Raw genomic sequence first — 24539 nt, 5'->3', positions numbered from 1 at the left:
TCAGGGCTGACCGTGTACCTCAAGGACTATGGCAGCTTCCTGGCTGCCCGACCTTTCCAGGCTCCCTGTCATCTGTCGGTTCCTTCGGCAAGCACTGATTGAGTGTAGACAGGATGCCGGGCTCTGTGCCGGGCACTGCGAGCACTCTGCCATGGACTGAATGGACAGGCTTCCTGTCCTCGTGGAGCTCACCATCTGGAAAGACAAAGGAAAGTGGTGTCCAAGGGGCTGCCATTGGTGCCAGTGAAGGGACAGAGGTATCAGGGATGGCTTCCTGGTGGTGGTGTTGCCGGAACATCTCAGCCTTCTTAGGACTCACTATGGCCACACATTCAACTGCAGGAAGGCAGCGGAGAGTGGTAAGGTGTGCAGTGCTCACAGGCACAGGATTCCAGAACCATGGTCAGGAGCTTGGAGGGTCGGCATCCCCGCATTGAGTCTGGAGACATTCGCAGCTCCTAGACCTGAGTGGCAGCAACAGGCCACCTTTTGGTCAGGGCAGGGCATTTGGAGAGAAGACCGATTTGCCTCTGCTTGAAGCTGATGCCCTCAGTGTTGTGACGCTTGACCCGTGGGGTGAGACATGGGCTAGAGGCATATTGCTGAGGCCTGTCTGGCCAGAGGGCTAGAGAAGGTTTCCCAGGGGCGGTGTATTTAAGCTGTGAGCTGAACCAGGTGAAGGACAAGGCAAGGAAACTGCATATTTGGAGACCTGGAGGCCAGAGCTGTCTTGTTAGAGAAACTGGAAGGAAACTGGCATATCTGCAACTAGGGCAGAAGGGAAATGTCTGAAGTGAGGCCGAGGGGTTGCCAGGGTCATATGTGCAAGGTCTTGTGCCCTTGGAAGGAGCTCAGACCATGGTGAGTGCAGTGGGGGATTTGAGAAGCCTCTCTCTGAAGTATCTAGGCACTGGTCCCATGTGATAGATGAGAAGACTGAGGCCTGGCCTGAGGTTACACAGGGAATTAACAGCAGAGCTGGGAAGATTCCCAGAGTTGGGGCCACACTCCTCAACCTTCTCTTAAACGCTTACTCAGGAAGCCCTACAGCCTCTGGCTGAAAAGCTGGGAGAAGATTCCTGGCAGCTCCCCACCACAACGTGTCCCTCCCCTGCTCCATTGTGTTCTACGGCTCCCCAGACCCATGTGGTCGTGGACTAAGAGGATATGAGGGCCAGGTGTGTACCCTGAGTCTCCCATCAAAGCAGACCAGGAGAGCAAGGCAGGGGACTTGCTCAAGGGGGCTGACCACTGTGTCAGGAGGGGAACCCAAGGCTCTTGACTCCTCAGAGTGTCCTGTCCACCTTCAGGTCTGGCTCCTTGGCCTGGCATTTAAGGCCCTGCCCTGTCCACTCACCTCCAGCCTTCCCACCCACCAGGACTCTGTGCTGAGATCTTTAGGCCATATAGATCAAACCGCAGTCCAGGTTCTACAAAGCGGTCTTCCACCCTCCGCGTGGCCCTGTGCCCCTCACCAAGCCCCTCAAGGGCAGTTACCCCTCTCTCCCACACTAGCTACTCCCTGACTCACTGGAGCCCCAGTTATCCCAGGCCCCACATGGCTCAGAACCTGGACCACAGAGGCAGGAGGAGGTGGCCTAGAAGGCAAGGCCCTGGGTGATGGGGAGGACTCCTTGGATGCCACACAGTGGTCTTAGTTCCGGCTGGGCTGCTTGGGGTAACCATCTCCCTCCTGCTCTCTCTTTCCCTGACGCAGAGCGGTCTGGGAGGAGAGCAAAGGGCAAGAAGAGCGACTCGAAAAGGAAAGGCCGCGAGGGTCCGAAGGGCAGCCCCGAGAAGAAAGAGAAAGTGAAGGCAGGGTCCGACTCAGTCCTGGGGCAGCTTGGTGAGTGGCCTGGTGCACACAGCCAGGCTCATGCCATCACTCCACTTGCAGCTCCCCACGAAAGGCCATGGGGACCACCAGCATCCCTGCTGCAGAGTGGGACGCCCGAGAGGGGTAGCCAGGCCCTTGCTTGCCCACGCACTCCTTCCAGCCATAAAGGAGACTGGGATCTGGCACCCTGAGAGTTCCTCTTCTGTAGACTGGAGACTGGGCCCAAGAGCTCAGGGACTGCTAGGCCGTCCTGGCCCTTCCAGGAGCCCAGCATGCTGGGAGGTGAGGGCCTGCCATAATTCTCCGTCCCTGTCCCCCTCTGCCAGAATGTCCTCAAATGGGCCTCCCTTCTGCCCCAGCAAATCTTCTGGGAGCCACCCAGAGAGACCCATAGGAGTGGCCCTGGCCCAGCCCATCTCACTGTCACAGACCTATTTACTGCTGCCCCGTTAAGCACAGCAGTCCTAGAGGGACCCTCAGCCTTGGGCTTTGTCTCCTAGGATGTCACATGCTTCCTCTAGAGCACTTCTCAGGGCAGGGGTGGTGTCCCCTTCCCAACCTCACCTCTAGTGTAGAAGCCCCAGGTCATCTTTTATTTTCCTCAGTCTCAGGAAGGAAACAACTTGATATCTAATGGGAAGCCCAGTCTCACCAGCTGCCGCCTCCCAAGACCTCAGTAAAGGAGGGAGGACCCGTAGCTGGAGCTGGCCCTGGCATCCAAAAGGGACCTTCTACCCAGATATACCTTGCTATCCGGTTCATGCCTGATGCCCATATCCAAGTTACCTGCTTTGGAAGCTCTGAGAAGCGGCACATGAAAATCTAGTGCCCCCTGGTGGCCTGAGGGCGCTTTCCTCCATTCCTCCATCCCTTATGCCCCCAGGATACAGGGTGATGGGCAGGCCTGGGCGTCCACCTTGTGCAGTCTCGAAGGACCCTCTCTTGGTTTCATGCTCTGCTGTTGCCACTTTGAAATTCTTAATAATTTTTGAACAGGGAGCCCACATTTTCACTTTACGCTCTGCTTCTCAAACTGTGAAGCCGGTCCCAGGAGCAGGACGTCCTTCTGGGGAGATGGGTATTTGGTGTGGAGCCTGCTTTTTGGCAGTGTTGGCAGGATGGTTGGACGAAACAAGATAACTCAACAGGGTCTAGCACAGAGGGAAAGAGGGAGGAAGGCACGGTGGCGTGCAGGGGAGGGTCAGAGAGGGCTTCCTGAAGGAGAGTGGGACACACACCTGCTGGCATCTCACCTGCCTTCTTTCTCCCCTCGGCCAGGCCTGTCCACTTCATTCCCCATCGACGGCACCTTCTTCAACAGCTGGCTGGCGCAGTCGGTGCAGATCACGGCAGAGAACATGGCCATGAGCGAGTGGTCGTTAAACAATGGGCACCGCGAGGACCCTGCTCCGGGGCTGCTGTCGGAGGAGCTGCTGCAGGACGAGGAGACGCTGCTGAGCTTCATGCGGGACCCCTCACTGCGACCTGGCGACCCTGCCAGGAAGGCCCGTGGCCGCACCCGCCTGCCTGCCAAGAAGAAACCACCACAGGATGGGCCCGGTTCACGGACGACTCCAGACAAAACCCCCAAGAAGCCCTGGGGCCAGGATGCTGGCAGCGGCAAGGGGGGTCAGGGGCCACCTGCCAGGAAGCCACCACGGCGAACGCCTTCTCACCTGCCATCCAGTCCTACAGCCGAGGACTGTCCCATCCCAGCAGCTCCCGAGAGCCCCCCACCGCTGGCCCCCGAGACCCCGGACGAGGCAGCCCCAACGGCTGCCGACTCGAATGTCCAAGTGCCTGGCCCTACGGCGAGTCCCAAGCCCTCAGGCCGGCTCCGGCCGCCCCGCGAGAGCAGGGGAACCCGGAGATCGCCAAGTGCCAGGCCTGATGCCGGGACAGGACCGCCTTCTGCTGTGGCCGAGAGGCCAAAGGTCAGCCTACACTTTGACACTGAGACTGATGGCTACTTTTCTGACGGGGAGATGAGCGACTCAGATGTGGAGGCCGAGGACAGCGGGGTGCAGCGGGGTCCCCGGGAAGCAGGGGCTGAGGAGGTGGTCCGCATGGGGGTACTGGCCTCCTAAGTCACCCCCTACCCCTGTCCTGGGCCCTGCCCTGGTCCGCCCACGAGGCCTCAGCCCAGTCACAACTGCCATTTCCAATCTCTGCTGAGTGTCTCAGACCCTCGAGGCTGCCACTCTGTTGTGGTTTTATTTTTAATATAAAGAGAGTTTCGAATTCCACACTATTGTCTTTCCTCTGTGCTGGCCTAGGACATTAGGATTCCTTACATGGCTCTGGCCACTAGGACCACACCAGGTCCTGGGCACCATCCCTGCCGCGGCAGCATCCCCGCCCGGCCCACGCGGTATTGCTGGGCTCCTGGCTACACGTAGGCAAGGTGAAGAAGAGCTCAGGACTCCAGCCCGCTGCCACTGGGTGACACAGAGTGTCATTTGGGCATTATTATGGCAGATGGGCCAGCCCAGGGCCTGTCCCACCTTGCCCCCAAATCCCACTGGGGTCCATCTGGGGGGTCCTGCTGCACTCCACTGATCCCCAAGGAAGTATAATAAGTGATACCCAGCCAGAGTCTACTCACTGTCACAAGCACAACGAGCTTATACGAGAAAGCACTGAGGGGGCGAAGAGGGCCTGCTGGTTCCAAGGGAACCACAGCCGTTCCTGATCAACCCACATCATCTGAGGCCTGCCCGCCCACCCTGTGACCCTCCACTCCCTTGCTGCTCTGCCCCTGCCAGTGCCCAGCCCGGCGGCTCTGGGAAGGGCTTCCCAGAATCCTTCCTGAGCTGTGCCGTTTTCTCAGGGGACTCCCAGCCAGCCAGCCGCCAGTGCCGGCGGAGGGCTGCGAGGGAGGGCCAGTGCCCAGATGGGGGGCGTGGGGCTCAGACTCGCCCACTGCAGAGAATCGCTCTGGGACTCCAACTTTCCTTCCTTCCTTTGGGGCCAGTCTCGGCCGAGGTCTGATCACTCCCAGATAGCTGACCAGACCAGACCACTTGCCTTTTCAAGTTTCCCAGTCCTGCTAAGAGATGAGCTTCTTCCTCGGTTTCCTTTTGGAAACTCCTCTTTCCAACAAGCAGTGGGACCCCGGGGCCCAGGGCGTGTCAGTGACGGCCTGCTGGGGCTGTTTCAAGTCTCGCTGGATCCTCCTGGTTCCTCTCTCCCTCCGAGCCTTAACCCCCTTTCCCAGCCATTCCCTCCCTCCCCACCATCACCGTCCTGCCTTTCCCACCCCACCCTCTAGGTCCCAGGTAGTAGCTCTGAAGAGTTTTCAGTGGAGTGGCCCCAGGGTGACAGCTCAGGGAACAAACAAAAAAAGGAATTCAGTGAAAATGTGTTTTTCTTTCTTTTATGAATTACTCGTGGATCACTTCTGCCACTGGTAAAGCCAGAACTTCTCCAACAAGAACCTTGCAAAAGTCCAGTGAATCAGTCGAATCATTCTGTGGATGCCAAAGAATATTTTGACCATAATACAGCACAGCCTGGACCTGACAACTTGTCACTTGGACTTTTTTTTAAATGGAGCTCTTTAGCAACCAAGTATAGAAACATGTTCATTGCACACGTCCAAGAGGCGAGCCCAAGCTCTTGGACGAGGATGCTGTTCTGCTGCTGGTGTTGGATTTCAGATCCCCGGGCTGGGCCCACTGTGAGCTCTCCTGAACTCTGAGACTCACTGTGGGAGGAGACTGATGGCGAAACCAGCGTGGCAAAAGTGTTACCATGGGGTTGCCCCCACGTGACACACAAAGCGCAAATCAGCGGGATGGGGAAGCAGCTCGAGCACCCATCCCCGACTCCAAATTTTCAAGGTACGACAGTGGCATGATCATCGACACTCAGTTTCATGTGAATTTTATCAAAACAGGAAACAAAGACAACGACTAAGTTTAAAGGGTCGGACAGATTTGTCCAGTCGGAGCAGACTCGGAGTGGGCTTCGAGGACTCTGGGCGTTGGGATGGCATGAGCTACCATGTAGAGTTTAGTCTGCCTGCCCGCCCACCTTGGTAGTAGTGGCCAGTGCAGTGTCAGCATAAGTGTCCCAACCCCATTCTCTGTTTACTGCCTTTGAATAGACCTTCCTTCCCCGTGCTTCGGGTCACCTCGGGCCACAACCTTGTCTGTGCTGGACTGCTCGGTCTGACCTCACAGGAAGCAAAGGGACGAGCTTTAAAGAACAACCAAACTCTGCCGGGGGATGGGGGTGCCAGGAATGGCTCGGGTCCGGTAGACCCAGTACTTGCCTGTTTACCCTTCATCCATCCTGAGGCAGAGTCTGGGCTCCCTGGGGGTGAGGGTAGGGAGAGAACCAGGGTGGGAAGGTAGTGGGTCTGGCCAGGGTCTGGACTGGGTGGGCCAGGCCAGGCAGCCAGCACTCTTCAGAGGGGCTCTACTCAAGTCGGCCTCTGGATTCCGACCCTCTTCCCGATTGGCTCTTGCTTTGGATTGAACTATCCCCGGGGCCCACATCCTGCACGGAGTCCAAGTGTCTGTAAGGCTGGCTGGCCGGGGTCTCCCAGGCCACGCCCTAGAGCTGTCCTTGCCTGGCAGCTGTCCATCCCTAGGATGTCCACCGGGCTGCAAGAGGACAAGGATACCGGTTCCCACTGCTGGCCTTTCTGCTATTAGCCACAGCCCCTTCGCTCTTTTTCCAGCCTGCCGACGGCTTTGCCGCCTCGGAGGTTAAGATGGGAAGCTGGGAAGAAGGCAGGAGGCCTTTTCCAGACCAGAGGCTGAGGCAGATCTTTTGCTTGACCGTGTCTGCCCACACTCACTGGCCCTCCTCAGGGAGGGAGAAGCTGCTCTGGAACTCATCCGGGCTGTCACCACCCTCCCAGTCCCCACTGCCCACCTCCTTCCCCCTCATCACAGTGAGAGAGGATAATGTGCGAGGAAAGTATTTTTATGGATCATAAATGTATTTTAGAACAAATAAGGAGAAGAAAGGTAGAAGGGTTTATTTTACTAAATGAGCTCTGACTCAGTGACAGTGTGTGAGCATTTGCAGTGTAAAGGTCTCAGGTTCCTTGGAGAAGCCACCCAGGTTTCCAAACATGGGTGTTGGACTGTGGATGTGTGAGCCTGTTCCAGAGCACACCTTGTGTGTGTCCGAGTGCATGCGTATCTGTGTGTGTCGTGTATGGGCACACGATGGGACTTGGGGGACAATTTCTAGAGAATCACCTGCTCGATTCTAACAGACATTGGCAGCAGCTGGATTTGGCATTTCCTTGCTTACTGCCAGATGTGGCCAACCTCTGCCCATACCCGAAGCTCTGTAGAATGGCCTGGGTGCCTGTAGCAAGGCCCTTGGGGAGGCCACTTCCCATGCCCCTGGCCCAGCTGGCCACATTGGCCAAAGAGTCAGGCTGGAGTCTGGGACCTTTGGTTGTTCTTTAAGGCACTTCCTGCTACTTTGTCCCTCAGATGCACAACACTCTGTGCTCCACATCGGCTCGGGGTGGGGGGATGATATGAATGTCACAGGAGGAGACACCTTCTGTCTTTGTTTCAATGAAAGTGATGTGCCATTTGTTAATATACAAGAGAAATATTGAAAATATATTGAAAAGAGCAATTTTAAATTATTTTTGGCTTATGTTGCAATATTTATTTTCTTGTATTAGAAAAGATTCCTTTGTAGAGAAAAAATGTATTTTTCATTAACGCAAAAACCTATTTCTCCTTTTTGTACATTGTCCATGTTCGCTACCCTTCACGAGCAATAGAATGTATGGCCGCCTGGGGGTGGCCGGTGCCCGCGTGCCCTGCATGATTCTGTGTTGCCGCTGCCGCGTAGCTCCCAGTCCCATCCTGTCCTGCTCACTCATGGGGGTCTTCCAGAGCCCAGCCCCCACTATGGCCCGTGTCTTCAGGACCCCTCTGCACTCCTCGTGTGTTGGCAAACGCAGTTAATAAAGCGATGTTTTCTGTGCTGGCTGGTGTGAGGCTCTGTTGCACCAGGGGCGGGGTGTAGGGGTTCAGTGAAACGGCGAGCGTTCCCTGGGTGTCCCAAGGGACGTAGCGAGTGCGCAGTACGCACCGGGGCTGGCGTATTTCATTTGCTCCGCACTGCTGTCGTCCCCTGGAGTTCCGAGTGGATGATGGAGCTTCCCAAAGCCACACCCCTGGTAAGAGGTGAAGTTCAGCGTTAAAGTCGGGACCCCTTGAGCCACCTACCTGGGGCAGTGGGAAGGTTTGGGAGGAAACTCGGGCCTCTGTCCCTAGATCAGGAAAGGCTTTTGCCCAGGCTTGTTTTTCACTCATTATTTCCTGAGTACTTACTCCGGACCAGGCTCTGTAAAGTGTGGGGAATGTAGCCACCATATCTGCCCTGGGGGAGCTCACAGTCCAGCAGGGACACAATGAGGGAACTGGGAGGTACCATGGAGGCCTGGGCTGATTGGGCAGGGGTGCATTCAGGTTACTCTGAGGAAGCAACACCATTCGTTCATGCATGCATTCAATCATTCATTCATTCACTTGACAATTAGTCTACTGAGCATACATCTCGTTCTGCCAGCGTGCTGGGTCGTACACTGTGGATGGCACCAGGACCCTGCCCTCCCGGAGCTTCCAGGCTTCCAGGCGATGTAGACTTGAAGAATAACTAGTTGCTCGCCCAAGGGGAGCTGGCTGGGAGGAAGGGACAACAAGCGCTCTGGGTAGAGGGCTCGGCAAGCGCAAAGATGGATTAAGCTACGTGCAGAGGGGTTTTGAACCTCCTCTGAGAGCCCAAGGGGAGGCTGTGTGCAAAGGGGCTTGAATTGAGACTCAAGGAATCTAGCTTCTGGGGCCGCTGACTTAGTTGTTAACCACAGAGAACTGCCCCATTTCCTCACTGATGCAATAGAAGGTAAGTCCCCGAGGGCACCTCCAGATCCAAAGTTCTGTGATTCCCCCCGATGCAGAAAAGTGATGGAAAGAAACCTGGGGCGAGTGTATGTGCTTTGAACGCCTATGGAGGGAGGTGTCCCTCACTGAGGGGCCACATCCCTGCTGCTGGGACCTGGGAACCCTGTCTGACAGAGCTGTGTGAGTTCTTTCAGGGCATCCAGCTGAGAGTGAGAAGGGCTCACTCAGCATCCTCAACCGCAGTCAGCATGAGGTGCTGGTGGATCAGCCCCAGGGTTGAGGGGGCTCCTGCTCGGCCAGCCCCCCTAGCTGTGGTTTGGGGCTGTCAGCTCTCTGGGCCAGCTGCCCTGGGCTCGGCACCCCAGCCTCTCCCTCCTCCCAAATCCAGGCCCACTTGGCCACAGTGCTCCAGAAGAGTGATGCAGCGGCTCCGTGGCCAGGCCTGCAGCTGCAAAGCTGTGGGGCAGGAGAGGTCAAGGTACGTGTGGGTCCAAAGCAGCAATGTGCAGTAGAAATAAAGTGTGAGCCACATATGTAATTCTAGTAGCCACATTTTTAACAAGTAAAAAGAAACAGGTAAAATGAATTTTCATAACATATTTAATGTATTATATCCAAAATATGATCACTTGAACCTGTAATCAATATAAAATAATTACTAATGAGCCAGTGGCACAGGAATCCGAGGGGAGGCCAGGTGTCCACTCCCCCCGCTTCGTTCATGCACACATTGATTCAGCGCTCTCGGGGCGTCAGCTGCTGGGCCCTGAGGACTCTGGGATGACCACATGCCCCTGTGCAGAGACCAGGCCAGTGTGGGAGACAAACTTTAATCCGATAGTCCCAAAGCCATGTGCAATGACACACAGACTGCGCGGCAGCGGGGAGGGACTCTCGTGCCCACCCTGAACCTGCCTTGTTCTTGTGAAACTCCTGCAGGGTAGGATCTGGGACGCCATCTGCTGCCCAGCCCTGATGCCGGATGATATGTGGTTTTTTTTGCCACAATTTTTTTAAAAAAAGAATACTATATAGGAAAAAAAAAGTAACCCTGCTACATTTAATAATGTATGACTGCTTTGCTGCAACAACAAACACAATGTTAAGGAAAAAGAAGCCATTCTAAAACATTAAAAAGAAAAAAGAGGGGATTCCCTGGCGGTCCAGTGGTTAGGTCTTTGTGTTCTCCCTGGCGGGGGCCCGGCTACAATCCCGGGTTGGGGAACTATGATCTCGCAAGCTGCGCAGTGCGGCCAAAAAAATTTTGTTAATTAAAAAATAAAAAAGAGTTCACATTGGGCCTCTCTGCCTTTCCTAGAGCACCCATGACTCCCCTGGGCCCCCCAACTCAAACTCAAGTCTTCTTTTTATTTTAACCCAACCCTCACAGTTTTTTGCACAGCGCTGTAAGAAAATATGTCTGACCCAGGCTGAGGAAACCAGGGTTCTAGTCTTCTCTCTGCCGTTGACTTAATGTACCTCAGTTTTCCCATCTGTAAAATGGGAGAAGAGGTTGGGGATACTGCTTTCTCTAGGTCCTGGGGGGGAGGGTCCATGGTCAGAGGATGTGGTCAGTGAGGATCAGGTGAGAGCCTGCCGGGGCCCTTCATTTTACCTTAAGGCCAGCTGGGTGAGGTGGGGCTGGCTGGCAGAGGGGGCTACGTGAGCCTCCAGACTGAACTTGGACAGAGCAAGAGCAGGAAGACGCTCCAGGCTTTCACACAATCAGAATGACATCATGGCCGCTGATTCATCTGTCACCAGGTGAGGGGTCAGTAGGAGCATAGCATTAGCCATGGGTGTGATCATGAGGTGAGACACAAGGTCCGGTTGGGACGGTGACAGGGTTAAGCACTGAGCAGGACCTGCAGGCACTGGAAGGAAGGTGAGGTGTCCGTCCTCCAGGCTTGGGAATGGGACCGAGGCCTCCCTGGCAGGGCTGGGGGGGCCTCTGTGATTTGGGTGACAGCAATTGTAGGGTGGGCTTGCCCAGGTCTAGGGGTTTGTGTTCAGTGGGCAATTCCCCCTTATTGTCCCTCCATCCTCAGTTAACATTAGCTAACTGTGGCCGTTCAGGTCCAGGGAATTCATCCATGAACACACCATAGAGGAGAAAGTGACTAGAAATGGATTCTTGTGGGCCTTGTGGTAATGGAGAATTAGGGACTGTGTTTTGGCCCTTTCTGGGCCTCAGTTTCCTCATCTGTCAAATGAGGATGAGAGTTCCTGCTGGGCCCACCATGCAGGGTGGCTGAGAGTCACAAAGTGGGCAAGGATGTGAAGGGAGCAGAATGAGGAACCACTGACTGGGTGAGGGGAGGGGGAACAGCGGTTTAGGCAGAGGGCGCTCTGACGCTGGCAGACTGACCGGAGGCCAGGAGACCCGAGGGATTTGTTTACTGACTCCCGGAATCCTAGAGGTGAAGCCGCGCTGTTTACAAGTTCTCACGGGCCTTCCTACGCCCAACCAGGACACCTGTGGTCTGGGGGCAGGGCAGGGACTGGCCACGTGCGGCCCGGGAGGGGCCGGCTAAGGGCGGGTTGTAAGCACCTGGTGTTCATCAGGGACGCCACTCACGCGATGCCTGTGCCGGTCAGCTGCCTATGCCTGAGAAACACCCACCTTCCCAGCATTCCCGGTTCCTCGGTGGCCACGCTGAAACCTTGTAACCCAGGAGGCCCGAGGTAGCCGAATTCCTCCTGTCCCGCACCCTCACCCCCTTCTGCAAAGAAGGAACGTTCCATTGCTAGGGACTGAACGTTGGGAGCAACACGAAACTCAGAAGAGCGCCAGGGTTTGCAGGAGAAGCCAAGTAAGAAAAGTGACTCAGCAAAATAAACCATCACCTGTGGATATTCTGAACTGCTATCTTGGGACTCTGGGTGATTGCCCGGTTCTGGCGACAGGTGCTTGGTATACAAAACTTTGTTTCCCACATGCCAGCTGTAATATTCATGCTCATCAGCTTACAGAAGGAAGCCTAGCAGGCTTGGGAAGGAGCTGCCATGGACGGGCCTGATAGCTGCCTCGTCCAACGTAAGACTCCTAAATGGGTTCACGGCAAAGGGAGCAGTGTGTCCTGTAGGGACATCAGGAACCAGAGGGGATGCTTAAATCTTAGGGACCCCTCTGCCCTCCAGGAGCACATCCTTCTGGTCAAGGAGGTGTATGGGACCAGTACCAACCTGCACCATCAGTCCTGGGTCCTACTCGGCCCTCATCTGAGGAGCTGCATCGGGGTGATAGGACCTCAGTGTTTAGGGGGGGTGGGGGGCGTGAAAGCACATCTTGTCCACCACCTTCTCTAGGACAGCCTCTGAACTCTAGTGACAGAGAGCCTGTCACTTTATAAGCAACCCACTGCTAAGCCATCTGTATTAAATTAAAAAATGTCTTCCTTAAATTCAACTGTAATTGTCACTCTGAAACGATGTTTCTATTCACAGGCGGTTCTGAGCCCGGGAGCCACAGAAGTCAAGTCCAGTCCAGTGTTCGCTGGGCAGCCCTTGGGCTGTGTGATGAGTTAGGATACGCTGCCCACCTGACTTTTCAAGTTCAGGACTTTCCTAGGGGATGAGAAGGCAGGGTACTCCCCTCATCTACTCTATTATGCTTCTCCTGCTCGATGGATGGAACCACCAGATCCCCACACTGTGCAGGCAAAGCCAGTCCCAGGTAAGAGGTGCATGGAGAGGGGGGTCAAAGAGGGACAGATGTGGTCTCAGCTCCCCACTCCCAGCAGTACCCTCAGGGAGCCCCAATCCCTCAGCCCGATGTCTTGTAGGTTGTTTAGCTGTGTCAACAGCTCCAGCTTGTGTTTTATTTTGACCTCAAACATGCGTCTTCCCCGTTGTCAGCGCCACACATTCTGGTGCACATGCTCAGTGTGGCATTTTGGGGATACAAGTCTGTCCAGATGTTCTCAGCTTCAAATAGTGTATCCTGATCTGATGGCCCCATGAGCAGGCTCTCCTGGTGGATCCCCGGCTCCTGCCTTGGGTTGGAAAACATGGTCATACATCATAAAATGCTGGTTTGGGAATCAGTGTTAGAAGTAGCCTACTTATCATGACAGGTGAGAAGCAGGTTGAAAGATGGGAAAGATCAGCCCCGCTCTTCTGCCTCCTTCTCAATTCAGGCCTCATGTTCTCGTCTTTCCCTCCACTGACATTTCCGTCTAAGATGCTCTCCACACAGCACCTCTTCAGGCTCTGGGCTCCACCGGCCCCAAATCACAGCGTGCCCTTTTCTGCTGTGCCTCTGTCATTGCTGTTCTGTCTGCTCGCACTATCCTCTCTCACCCCTTCTCCACTAACCAGTTTATACACCTTCAAGATTCAGCTCTGGTGCCCCTTTTCTAGAAACCTCGATGGTGTTTGGGGGCCTTTCCCTTTTGCCTTCCATGGTGCCTTGGGCAGATCTCTGCCCGTTTTTCATCATTCCATGCCAGTCCCCAGCAGGCAGGTGTTGAGGAAATTCCTGCTGACTGACTGGTGGAAGGGCAGACAGAAAGTAAGGCCAAATGTCCCAAACTGAATCCAATACCAGCACAATACTTGCAAAGTCCCTGGTGATAACGGTTTTCCACACGTAAGGTTTTGTATATGAGAGAGAGAAAAAAAGAGAGAACCTGGTGAGTAGGGACCCCGCCTCCTATTTTGCCCAGCCCAGCCCTGCGCGTGGAGTGGTGGGCAAAGGCTGCTGCCCACATACCAGGTAATCAGAGGGTCAGGCACTGCTTCTCCAAAGATGGAAGGCAGATTGAGGCCCCAGAGAATCCAAGAGGGGTCCTCCTGCCACCCGACTGCCAGAGGCCTGTGGATTCTGAACCTGGCCCCACATAGAAGCTGAGGTGGAGAAAGACTCAGACTGTTCTCTGAATATCTTTGTGCCGCTGCCATCTGCTGCAGTCGGGAAAGAAAGCAGCGTTGTGTGGTTTCCTTCAGGAGCCGTCAGAGCTGTGTCCCCATGCAATAGAGCCCCTAGTTGTAAATAAGCTCTGGGGCCCAGAACAGGGCTGGAGCTCTCCTGTTCTGCACCTTACCCAAAGAGGGGCTCTTGGCCATTCAGATCTTGAAAGTGAAGTCCCTAGAATGGAGGAAAGTCAACGTGCTTTTCTCCAGACTGCAATCAATCTGGCGTGGCTTCCCAAACAAGAGGTGGATCTAGAGAGCTCAATCCAAACCCAAGGGCTAGGAGAAAACCCTAAAAATGGTGCTGTAACTTGGTAATGTTTATAATCTCTAGTTTCTGAGATTTTGCTAATCCCGGATGAAATGAGACTACAATTCCACTGATGAGGTTCACATTCAGTTCCTTTTAGCTCAAGAAAGTAGTAAACAAAAATCTCCATTTTTTTTTTTTAAATCTCCATTTTTGACCCCCAAGTGTTTCTCTGTCCACCTGTACCTCACCTCCAATTATTTCTTCCCTTTGTTTATTTTACCAGCCATGAAACATGACACCTGTGAAGATTTTTGACTGGAGGACTGTTACCCATTAACCCAGGCCCTTTCAATACAGTCAGGTAAGAAAGCTCTTCAGTTTCTTTTTGCAACATTACCAGCTTGTTTGTAGTGGCATAGTGCCATCACTGAAGTCACAGTGACTTTAATAAACATGTTAAATGGTTCACCGTAATGCCCCCAATCAAAATCCACATTCCAAAGCAAGGCTTCCTTTGTTTACTAAATAATAGCCAGAAAATTATTGTCTTGGTGTCTGATTTTAAATAAATTGAGTTAAGAGCCTTTGTAAACACAGGCTCTGACCTTTGTCAATTAACTGAATCCCCAGGTGAACCCTTTATAAGGGATGCAGCAGAAACAGGGCCTGTTTTAGGACCTTTGTTAATCATCAGGTTTCTAAGCTGTTGTTCTCACCTTTCAATTAGGAGGATGGTGGCCACCACCCAAAGGGCTTCTTTTACAGTTTCCTAGTTCCTCTATTCCCAAAAAGGTGCTTTTCACACTCTTTTAGGGGCTATGACATTGCATTACTTGTAGCTTTAGTACAAATATCAGATAGTCTAGTGGGATATTATATAGCTAAATTCAAGAAAATGAGCTAAATAAACTGGACTTTATTTTCTTAGCATTTATCCCTTCAGTGCATTCACTACCTACCTATTAGTTTCAGTTCAGCAAATAACTTGAGTCCATACTAAATCTCTATTTGATGGACCCAACTGTAATAGAATCATGATTGTTTATGTTAAGAGTTAGCACAAAGCTTGATGTCCTGCACACTGTTAGTGGGAAGGTTAAAGGGATGGCTGTAGAAAGGTTTTATATTTGGATTTAAGTCTCAAAAGTAGCTTGATAATCCTTAACAAAATGATAAAATTTTTCATTCGAATCACCTGAGGAGTTGAAAAAAGTCTGCTTCCTGAGGGCAGCCTGGGCTTTGGGTAATTCTGAATTGCAGCCAAGGTTGAGAACCACCGACTACAGGTTACATCGACATAGGATTTACTAATAAATGAATTCTCAGGGGAAAAAAAGAAAAGATAAATCTTTTTCTTCACTGATTGGCCAATGACCATTTAGTGTTACTAGTATTTAGTGTTATATTACTGTTTTTCCTAAATGAAAATCCACACACTTTGGCACCAGAAAAACCTGAGAACCTTGTTGAAGATTCGGATTACTGCCCTCCACCCCACCCCGGATTTACTGAATCACAATTTTTGGTGGGATTTTTTTTCTTGTGTGTGTGTGTGTTTTAAAGCCAGCTCCCCCCTGGCCACACACACACACACACACAGAGGAGATTCTGATGCATACTAAAGCTAGAGAACCTTGATGTAGATAAAACCAACCAGCTGACTTATTTTTCACGTTTCAACTGAATTGGCATTGTGTAAGTCCTACTACAATGCGCCCATGAGTTGTTTTCAGTCTTACAAGGCAAATTAGGCCTCGGTACTTAATTTAAGCAAAGGTTCCTTGGAATCCTTGCACAAAGGGTGCGTTCTATAATCTTAATAATTTCAAAGTCCAAGAAATTTCTAATAAGCACAATGAAAATTACAATTGGATGGTAAAAATGGGACTTGACACCAGAGTGTTTCAAAGACCAGGTAATCATTTTATTTTTCTATTACTGACACTCAAATTCATAGGGGGGTGAAAAGACAATAGAACATAATCAAAATAACACACAAACACAATTCAAGGACATTTAACCAACTATGATAGCTGTTCTTTGTAAAATATATAAAGGTAAACAAACATCTTTATATAAATTAATGCTTAACAATCTGTATACACTGTAAAACAATTGTTAAAATTCACACTAAGATGCTAGTGCAAGCAGTGGTGTACAAAAGTGCAAACAAGGTTAGTGATGAAAAACTTATCACTGACTTACCACTTCAACATACTCTGCATTCAGTCAAATACTGAAGGCCTCACCACGGAAAACACTTTGATCACTTTTAAAGTTATGTGACTACATTCACCCTGAGCGCTCTTGCCTCAGTATGGCAACTGATTACGAGTTCAGGTTAGGAGCAGCACCAGGGAATCCAGAAACCCATGTGAAGTTGGCGATTCTGATGTGAATCTTCATACTTGATAATGAAAACAATTTCAAGGACAACTTGTATGTCAGAAACTGTAGAACTGTCACCTCCCTTTACCCTGAAATATTTAAAACTAAAATTAAATCTAATTCCCCCGCTTCATTTAAAATACATGCTGAAGAAGAATTCATCCACTCCAGTGTGGCTTTTCCAGAGAAAATAATTCTGCATGAAATCACTCAAAAGCCTTTCCCATTTCTGTCCTAAGATCTATTTGGGGTGGGGGCACTCCTGAAACAAAGTTTACTTTGGATAAATTTGCTTACTTTACTGTGATTACTTTGGATTCTGTTTAAAAGTGTGGTCAAAGCCCGGAAAAATCAATCAGAGGTATTAAATATATTAGCTACTTAATGTTCTAAATTATAAGGACAAAAATTAGTTAGTTCAAAATTGCATCTTCAACACTCTGCAGATTCCCTTTATACTCAGGGATCTTTTTATCCAGGTGTGAGCTGGGGTATGTGAGGGGTAATGGTTCCAGGGTTCAAGAGTAGAAACATGGTTTTAACAAAATTCCAATCACTTTACACAGAGGCACAGTCCTATATTTTTAAGAGCTTGTTCTCTTTCTTTTCCTTTTCATCTTTTTTTCTGGTTAAAAAGCACTAATTTGCATTTCAAAAGGACAATGATGGAAATGACCAGAAATATAAATATGGAGCTTTGAAAATTTAGTCCTTAATTGAAGATATACTGTTTTCTGAACTCTTAACTATTTATTACAAAAAAAAAAATTTTAATGTTTATAGAAAACATTCCCTATTAATTTTGCATCCAGAAGTTTATATTTGCTAATCTCTATTTTTTTCATGCTCTCTTGGAGATTTGTTGAAGCTTCACCAACTTTTACATACGTTTAAAATGATCCAAACAGGGACTTCCCTGGCAGTCTCCACGATTCCAATGCAGGGGACACGGCGATCCCTGGTCGGGGAACTAAGATCCCGCATGCTGCATGGCACGGCCAGAAAAAAAAAAAATCCAAACCATATACTCTAAATAAAATCAACACAAGATTTTTTGAGAGACTTCCTTTTATATTAGCTATTTTCAAGGTACTCTGGTCAAAATTTATTTGGCAATAGAAGTCTTGCAAACTTCAGTCCTGTAAGTGACTAAGACTGAAATGCTACATTGAGTCACATACCAAGTACAGTTTCAGAAAATGTAAACCTGTCTCCTGAAACTCTCAAGTCATGTCAACTAGAGGTATTCTGTTTTTAATGATGGAACTTGTGAAAATGCTGGGTTAATTAAGTCATTTTGCAGAAGGCAAGAAACACTATTATCAAATATTACTCTATTTTAATGATTTACAAGTAGCTTATGTGCTGGAAAGTGCTACACAGAAGTGTGAGCCAGTTGAAAACTAAAGAAAAGAAATGTTCTGTGTATACATTGTAAACCACAGTAAATTTGTATAAGTACACAGGCACACAAAACTAAAATTTAGATCTATGCAGGCAATATCTGAATTCATACTTCTTTGGCTCTCAAAGATACTGGGTCAACTAAGCCAATGGTGAAGAATATTTTTTCATATGCTTTAGGAAATATCTGTGCCCCAATTTTTAAAAATGCTATAATCTTCAATCTAAAAATTCACCAAGATAAACTGGAATCCATCAATTTAAACAGTTACACAAAAGTATAATTAACAGCAGTCATTGAAACAGGTGTGAGGTTAAGAAGCTCTTCTTTAAAAATATAAAAGCCAGCTGAGACCCTCTATTTTTCGTTTTGGACTTAAGATTTTAAAACATCTTTTGAACACTTCCTGATTTGTATGGAATCCAATCTTAACTTGTATACAATAGTGTTAATTACATTTTCACACTTTACAGTGGGAGGAACAAAATTAACCTATGTCCCCAATACTACCATTTACCCAAAAACTACTCCGCAAATGTACACACTTGCACAGGCACATACAGAGTATATGTTTTCCCCATGTGCTTTTACTGCTTCTTGGCATTCTCTTAACTTGCTTCTCCTGAAGGAAGCAGTGACTCAGTGTATATGCTCTGAGGAGCTCTCAGAGCTAGATGGTAAGCCCAATGGCTGGGGAACTCCGAGGCCCATCTCCCTGGAGCTGGCAGGAAAGTGCAGCTTCATTTCCAGAGGTTCAGGCCATAACACTCTTACATCATTGGGAAAATATCCACAGTTTAGCTGTGGTCCACAAAGTGACTTTGTTCCTTTGATCCCAGTGACAGACCTAGAATGAGAGTTCTGGAACAAGATATTTTGTACCAGAAAGCAAATCCCCTCTAGAGAAACCAGTAAGCTTTTTCCTTTATACCAATTTATAACACAAATAATTAACTTCTCAATTATCACAATAGATACTAGGAAATACTTGAAGAAAGGCATGTCCCTGTAAATATTGAAAAGGTACCATCAACAAGAGGCAATTACTTTTAATAAGGCTTAATTCTGTCTAGTCAAGATGTTAAAAATGAGTACTTTAAATATATCTGGCAGAATAAACCAAGAGGCTGAAATGTCATTTGCTACTTTTCCCATGGTGCTACTGACGTTTCTAGGCAGGGAGAAAGCTATTTATTTTTGTTTAGAAGGAAGCTGAAAGTGAAATAGAATAGGTGAATTCCTAAAACCAAATGTCATGGTGAAATGACCTTGTTGGTTTAGCTAACTGGTAATTCCTTCCAGGCATATCCTTCAATCCTTATTTGCTTCATATATTACATTATTGATGACAGAAAGGACTACAGTAACTCTGATTTGGACAATAGCTAGATAAAACACTAATTCTGATATTAAAATTACTCTTGATGGAATTGGAGCAATCTATTCTCAATGGAATTGGTTAAATATACTACAAAACCTTGGTTTATGACCAAGAGAGGAAACCTTAAGTTTGACAGTCTTTAAAAATAAATATTTGGCACTTGTCTTTCAGCTAATTATGGGAATCTCCGACATATGGAAAAAAAGAACTCAATTTCTCAGGAAATTAAAATGCTTTAAAAAGCTAACTAAAATCTTATCAGAAAGCCTGAGGCTTGCAGACACTATCACATGGCAAGAATTGTATCTAAAAACAAAAGCCTTTTGTGCTATAAAGTGAGCTAGCTGAGAATAACTAAAAAAAAAGAGAATTAAATACATGGATTCATTTTCTTCCCACCAAGAAATAAAATATGCCCAAAATGCAAAAGAGCTGTAGGACAGGAGCAAAATCCCCTAACATCTCAGTGACAAATGAAGGAGAATAGGCTCTTTTTCCTCAGATGCACGCCTCCACGATGAAACTGCGCACAAGACCCTACTTGTCGTTTGCCCTGGAGAGTACCATTAAGTATAAAGAGACTGGGGAGTACCTGTAAATGTGGGGAGACTGGTGCCTGTCACTACTTTTGGTGAAGAGGCACAGAATACCAAACCAGTAAGATGGAGCACTTCAGAATCAGACAACTGGAATGGGCCTATCAAACCAAAAATTAACCTTGGGTTGTACCAGAAGATGTGCTTTTTGGCAGAAGGCCGATCCCACAGGGACTAGGACATGGACCCCATCAGCACTGGTAATGGCAGTGTTACAGATAAAAATACACATGATTCAGAGATAAATGTGGTATAAGGTACAACCAAACACAACTTGTCTCCTGGAAAATGCAAAAGCCTCTAGGAACTTAAGCATTATTCTAAATATTCTGAAGCAGTCTCCTTTCCCAGTAACCCCCTCATATAGATAATAGTAAACATACAAAATTTCAGAGCACACTAGCCAGATAAGACACATTAAAATGAAACATTTGCCCAATAAGGATGCCAAACATTAGGGTTTGCTTTATTGCATGACGTTTGCATAAGAAAAAATAATGAAAACTGTAAGGCATCATGCAATCATCAATAAGCTAATTATTAACTGTTCACTTAAGATAGGTGGACACATAATCTAAAATTTAAAAACTAGTTCCAAAAGAGTACATAAAAAGTTTAACATGATGAACTTTTAAATATGGTTTACATTTGTAGTTTCATATTGTTAAAAAGTGCTTCAAAGGTAGTCTGGAAAGTTGCTCTTTAAAAATGGTGCTGGGGGTAATGTTAGATTATAAACTGTAAAATCTATTTTTATGGAATTAGAAAGCTACATTGTGATATTCAGCTTACTTGAATCAGTCTTCAATTCTCACTCAAATTAGGTTGATAAAATATTAATAATCTAAAAAACATCTGTTTTCTAACCAACAAGTCTATTGAATTCAAGTTATGCATGTTGAGTGATCAAATCTCTGAGTAGGCCTGAATGGTGAGACCTTGAACTGATGCAGGCTGGTGTTAATCAATGTACTGAGCCATCCAGCGGAAGCCTTCTCCATAGCCTTGTCTTTTGAGCACACTACACATAAAAACTTCTAAGGGCCGGGCATTCAGTTCTTTCAGAGATACACTGCCCTAGAAGAGAAGATAGACATTATGTTGAATGACCCCTTAATGAAATAAAAGCTCCACTCCCCAGGAGAACTGCAGCTCGTACATCTTAGAACAAAGGGTGACTGTGATAAAGCCACGGCTGTTTGGCATCCGAGTACCCTCCCCTAAACACACAGGACGTCTCCTCTCACTCTACTGGAGGACAGGATGTCTGCTCAGTGGGACAGAGGTGAGCTTGTGAGGCACACAAGAATGAAAATAATCTGTGACTTCGAAAAAATTCAAGTTACCTGGGACAACTGGCTTCACTTATATTAAAAACAAACATTCTCTGAGTAGGTTTATGACTAAACAAGGCATTTCTTAAAATTAATGTGGAGCAGTGACTTCCCTGGCGGTCCAGTGGGTAAGACTCTGAGCTCCCAATGTGGGGGGCGCCAGTTCGACCCCTGGTTGGGGAACTAGGATCCCACATGCAATGCAGCATGGCAAAAAAAAAAAAAAAAAAATTAATGTGGAATTGAGTTATTAAAAAGAAGAAACAGAAAATAGACCAAAGTCTACCACATCTAACATAAGAGTCTCCTTCCATAGGCTGCAATATTTCTCTACTCTGGGATTTTTCAATACTAAGGTCCTTCCCCAAAACAAATACCAGTAAAAATGAATGCAAAAATAATGTGTCTTAAAGCTTATTATAAAGTATATGTTCAGAAAACCCCAACACTGCTATGGCCAAGTTTACATTTTATTTTTATCTCTGTTGAACTCAGGGCTTAAACACTGAACTGAGGGCCTACATACACTACTGGTATGCTTAAACATTCAAGTATATTATTTAGTGGCTAATTCTGAAAAATTATGACAAATAAAACTTTGAAAGCTTTCATTTAGTTTCTCATAAGCATAGGCTTTGACATTTTTGATATCACCAAGAAAAGGTTTCATTTCATTCAGTGGTAGAAAGAAAATAAATGAGAACATTAAAAAAAGACCCAAATGTATAAATGACAGTTTTTAAGAAAAAAAATGAAAATGGGCTTATGAGGTAGGACAATAGTAATTTAAAGACATCTGGTTATACACCTGAAACTAGTATAATGTTGTATGTCAACTATACCCCAATTAAAAAAAAAAAAAAAGCCAGACTGTACCAATTAAACCGATAAGCATGATTACTGTTAGGGGTAGTGTGGGAACAAACTATTTCAGAAGATTAAAAATAAATAAAAAGATATTTATACTACTGAATGAAATATTCACACTTGTCAAAAATTTTCCTTTTTTTTTTTTTTACCTTTCCTGTTGTCTGACCATATAAACCAAACATCTCTCGCAACCTCTCTTCACTGATGGCTTCAGGTCTGTCAATCTTATTTCCAAGAATCAGTATAGGCACATTAGCAACAGTTTCATCTGTCATTAGTGACTGAAAAAACAAAACAAAACAAAATGAACGACAAGATGTTGATATGAAACCATCTAAAGGGTTCATTGTGACAAGCTACCAAATGGGTATCAAGGACTGATTCTCTATCATACCCGTCAGTTTGGCTAACTTTCTTTGGCAAACTCTCCCTACATTTTAAAGTGAGCTCAACAAACCCAAAGCTCAATTCTTCTGCCTCCCTAAGTCTCCTTCTGTAAATGCTCACTCTGTGCATAGACCCAACACTTAAAGCATGCAGACCTGGTTTCATTTCTAGTTCTGCTGCTTTTGAGTTGTGAGATCTTACACAAATAAGGCTCATTGAAGTTCAAAGAGAATTTGCAATAGTACCACCTACCTTATGGAGTTAATTTGAGAATTAAATGAGGTAATATGCACAGTGTCGGGCACAAAGTAGGAACTCAGGAATTCCCTAACCCTGTTCCATGACCAGAGAACCTATCTGGACTTTTCCACATGAATAAGTACTTGTTTGCTTGCTCTAGGCAGAGGCATGGTCAGGTCAACCTTCCATCAAATCATGGACCTGCTTTCTCTGTGGACCCAGATCTAGCACTGACCTTGCCTACTGCTTCTGAGCCCCTTTACAAAGCATGTGACCTGGGAGACGGGAGAGGAGGTGGCTACACATGGCCCTGATCACTCCTGGGAGCGGTGACAAAGATAGCATGTTATGCCATTTCCAGGTTCTGGCTAACTCCTAAAGAAACCAGCATCCTAGGAGGACCAGGGGCTTAAGACAAAGCCACTACAGGAATGTAGCAGACATGAAATATACTACAAGGGCACACTCTGCACAGAGTGAGCCCAAGCCTTCAGGAAGGAGGTCTGCATTAGTACCTCCTCAATAGCTACAATTACTCCAAGCTACTCCCCCTACATTCTAAGTAGAATAATCTCAGAACTCCACAAATTGTCAGGAGTTACATCAGAGGCTGCAAAAAAGCCACACTCTGATACCTACATATCCAACCTATTTCCTCAGGCTTACCAGTGATTCAACTATGTTTAGTTTTAATTATTTAACTTACATCAAGTTCTTCTTTTGATTCTAACAGCCTTTCATGGTCTGCACAATCCACCAGAAATACAATGCCATTGATAGCAGGAAGGTAGTTTTTCCACACTCTTCGAGCTAATAAAAACAATCAGGAGTTAGATTTTATTTGCTGGTCAAACCTAGCAGATAGTTTGAGGGAAGAGTCCAATAAGATATCAAGTGTAATTATCCCTTAGCTGCTGCTACTTCACTATATACTCAAGTTAATCTTTCACCCAATATTGCCAAAATCTTTCCAGGTGACCAAAGAAGAAATAACAGGTTTTCCTTGATTGTGGGCAAGTCAAATACTTCACTCTGCCCCAATTTTCCTATGTTAGAAGAAGAATTAATATCTGCTACTAATGGACAAGGATGCACGTTAAGTTCATTGGAGGGACCACTACTATTTCTTATATGCAGTATTCATTTTTCTGACATTCCTAGTTTATCAGTTTTTTGCCAGTGATAAATCTGGAGTCAGTGACAGAAGGAAATTAGTATCGGGTACAGACTTGTTAAGTTAAAATAATAAAGCAAACTGTTCTACTCATAAGAGAAATTAAAGTTTATGAAACCATTAGGGTAATTTTTGCCATGACATTCTCTTTTAGAGGGGAAAACACTTTTGGGGGTACCCTAGGGGAAGGTAACTTTTATTTCTGACTTCAGTTTTATAATACACCTTAAAATAATATAGAAATGAAGTCTCAAACTCCATTAGGTTCTAAATCTAATCATTAAATTCCAGGAATTAGTTTATGTATATTTTAAACAATTGATATATGTCTCAAATGTGCTTTCACTAACCACAGGCTTTGTAATATTCATTATTTATGAATTACCATCTGGTGGATACTGCTAAGTCCTTTTGGGGATATTAAAAAATAACTAGGATTTCAGTCCCAGAAAGTTTAGTAGAGGAAATAAGACAGTCGTTCCAAACTTGCAGATATGTATACAAACGCACTAATTGCTACGTAAGTATAGTTGAGAGCACTCCCAGCTGGGAGTGGCTTCTCAGGGGAGGCAGCAGGACTTACACTGGGCCCTGAAGGTGGGTTACCTATGTGCAGATGGGGATGGCATAAGCACAGAGGTGGGAGAACACCAAGATGGTTTGGTTTGGTTGCAGTAAAGAGAATGGGAAAGGGTATAGTGGGAAATAAAGACTCAAAAAGTAAAGTGCGATCAGATCATAGAGATTCTGAGTGCCAGGTCAGTGAGTTTGGCCTTTATTTTACAGGTAATGAGTTAGCCACTGAAGGTTTTTCATACAGAGCAATAACATATTCATAACATGATTACGACAGTAAGCGAAAGGTGGACTGGA

General features: G+C 47.3%; 3 protein-coding genes across 18 annotated transcripts in view; 2 read left to right on the top strand and 1 right to left on the bottom strand.

Moving 5' to 3' along the window:
* The window catches only part of JADE2 (jade family PHD finger 2), a 47692-nt gene extending 43609 nt beyond the window's left edge, over positions 1-4083 (top strand). For 11 of the 12 annotated variants that reach the window (XM_082454736.1, XM_082454733.1, XM_082454731.1 and 8 more), the window contains 2 exons: positions 1718-1846; positions 3116-4083. In XM_082454736.1, coding sequence (XP_082310862.1) covers positions 1718-1846; positions 3116-3924 — 938 coding nt within the window. In that variant the 3' untranslated portion in view covers positions 3925-4083. The remainder of the gene's footprint in view (positions 1-1717; positions 1847-3115) is intronic. The other variant, XM_082454728.1, reaches the window with a different exon arrangement.
* Positions 4084-11354: 7271 nt separating this feature from the next.
* SEC24A (SEC24 homolog A, COPII coat complex component) overlaps positions 11355-24539 on the top strand; it is a 104403-nt gene continuing 91218 nt past the window's right edge. The window contains exons 1-3 of the mRNA XM_082454707.1: positions 11355-11537; positions 12172-12400; positions 14175-14252. The gene's annotated coding sequence lies outside the window, so the exon portion shown is untranslated. The remainder of the gene's footprint in view (positions 11538-12171; positions 12401-14174; positions 14253-24539) is intronic.
* SAR1B (secretion associated Ras related GTPase 1B) overlaps positions 15792-24539 on the bottom strand; it is a 32056-nt gene continuing 23308 nt past the window's right edge. For 4 of the 5 annotated variants that reach the window (XM_082454805.1, XM_082454806.1, XM_082454807.1 and 1 more), the window contains 3 exons: positions 23199-23302; positions 22015-22146; positions 15792-20738 (listed from right to left, as the gene is read on the bottom strand). In XM_082454805.1, the coding sequence (XP_082310931.1) occupies positions 20622-20738; positions 22015-22146; positions 23199-23302 (353 nt within the window). In that variant the 3' untranslated portion in view covers positions 15792-20621. The remainder of the gene's footprint in view (positions 20739-22014; positions 22147-23198; positions 23303-24539) is intronic. The other variant, XM_082454809.1, reaches the window with a different exon arrangement.

Source organism: Balaenoptera physalus (genome assembly GCF_965194825.1).
Source record: "Balaenoptera physalus genome assembly, chromosome: 3".
Taxonomy (NCBI): domain Eukaryota; kingdom Metazoa; phylum Chordata; class Mammalia; order Artiodactyla; family Balaenopteridae; genus Balaenoptera; species Balaenoptera physalus.
Note: the sequence above shows the minus strand (reverse complement) of the source record. Positions and strands in the feature narration are given on the sequence as shown.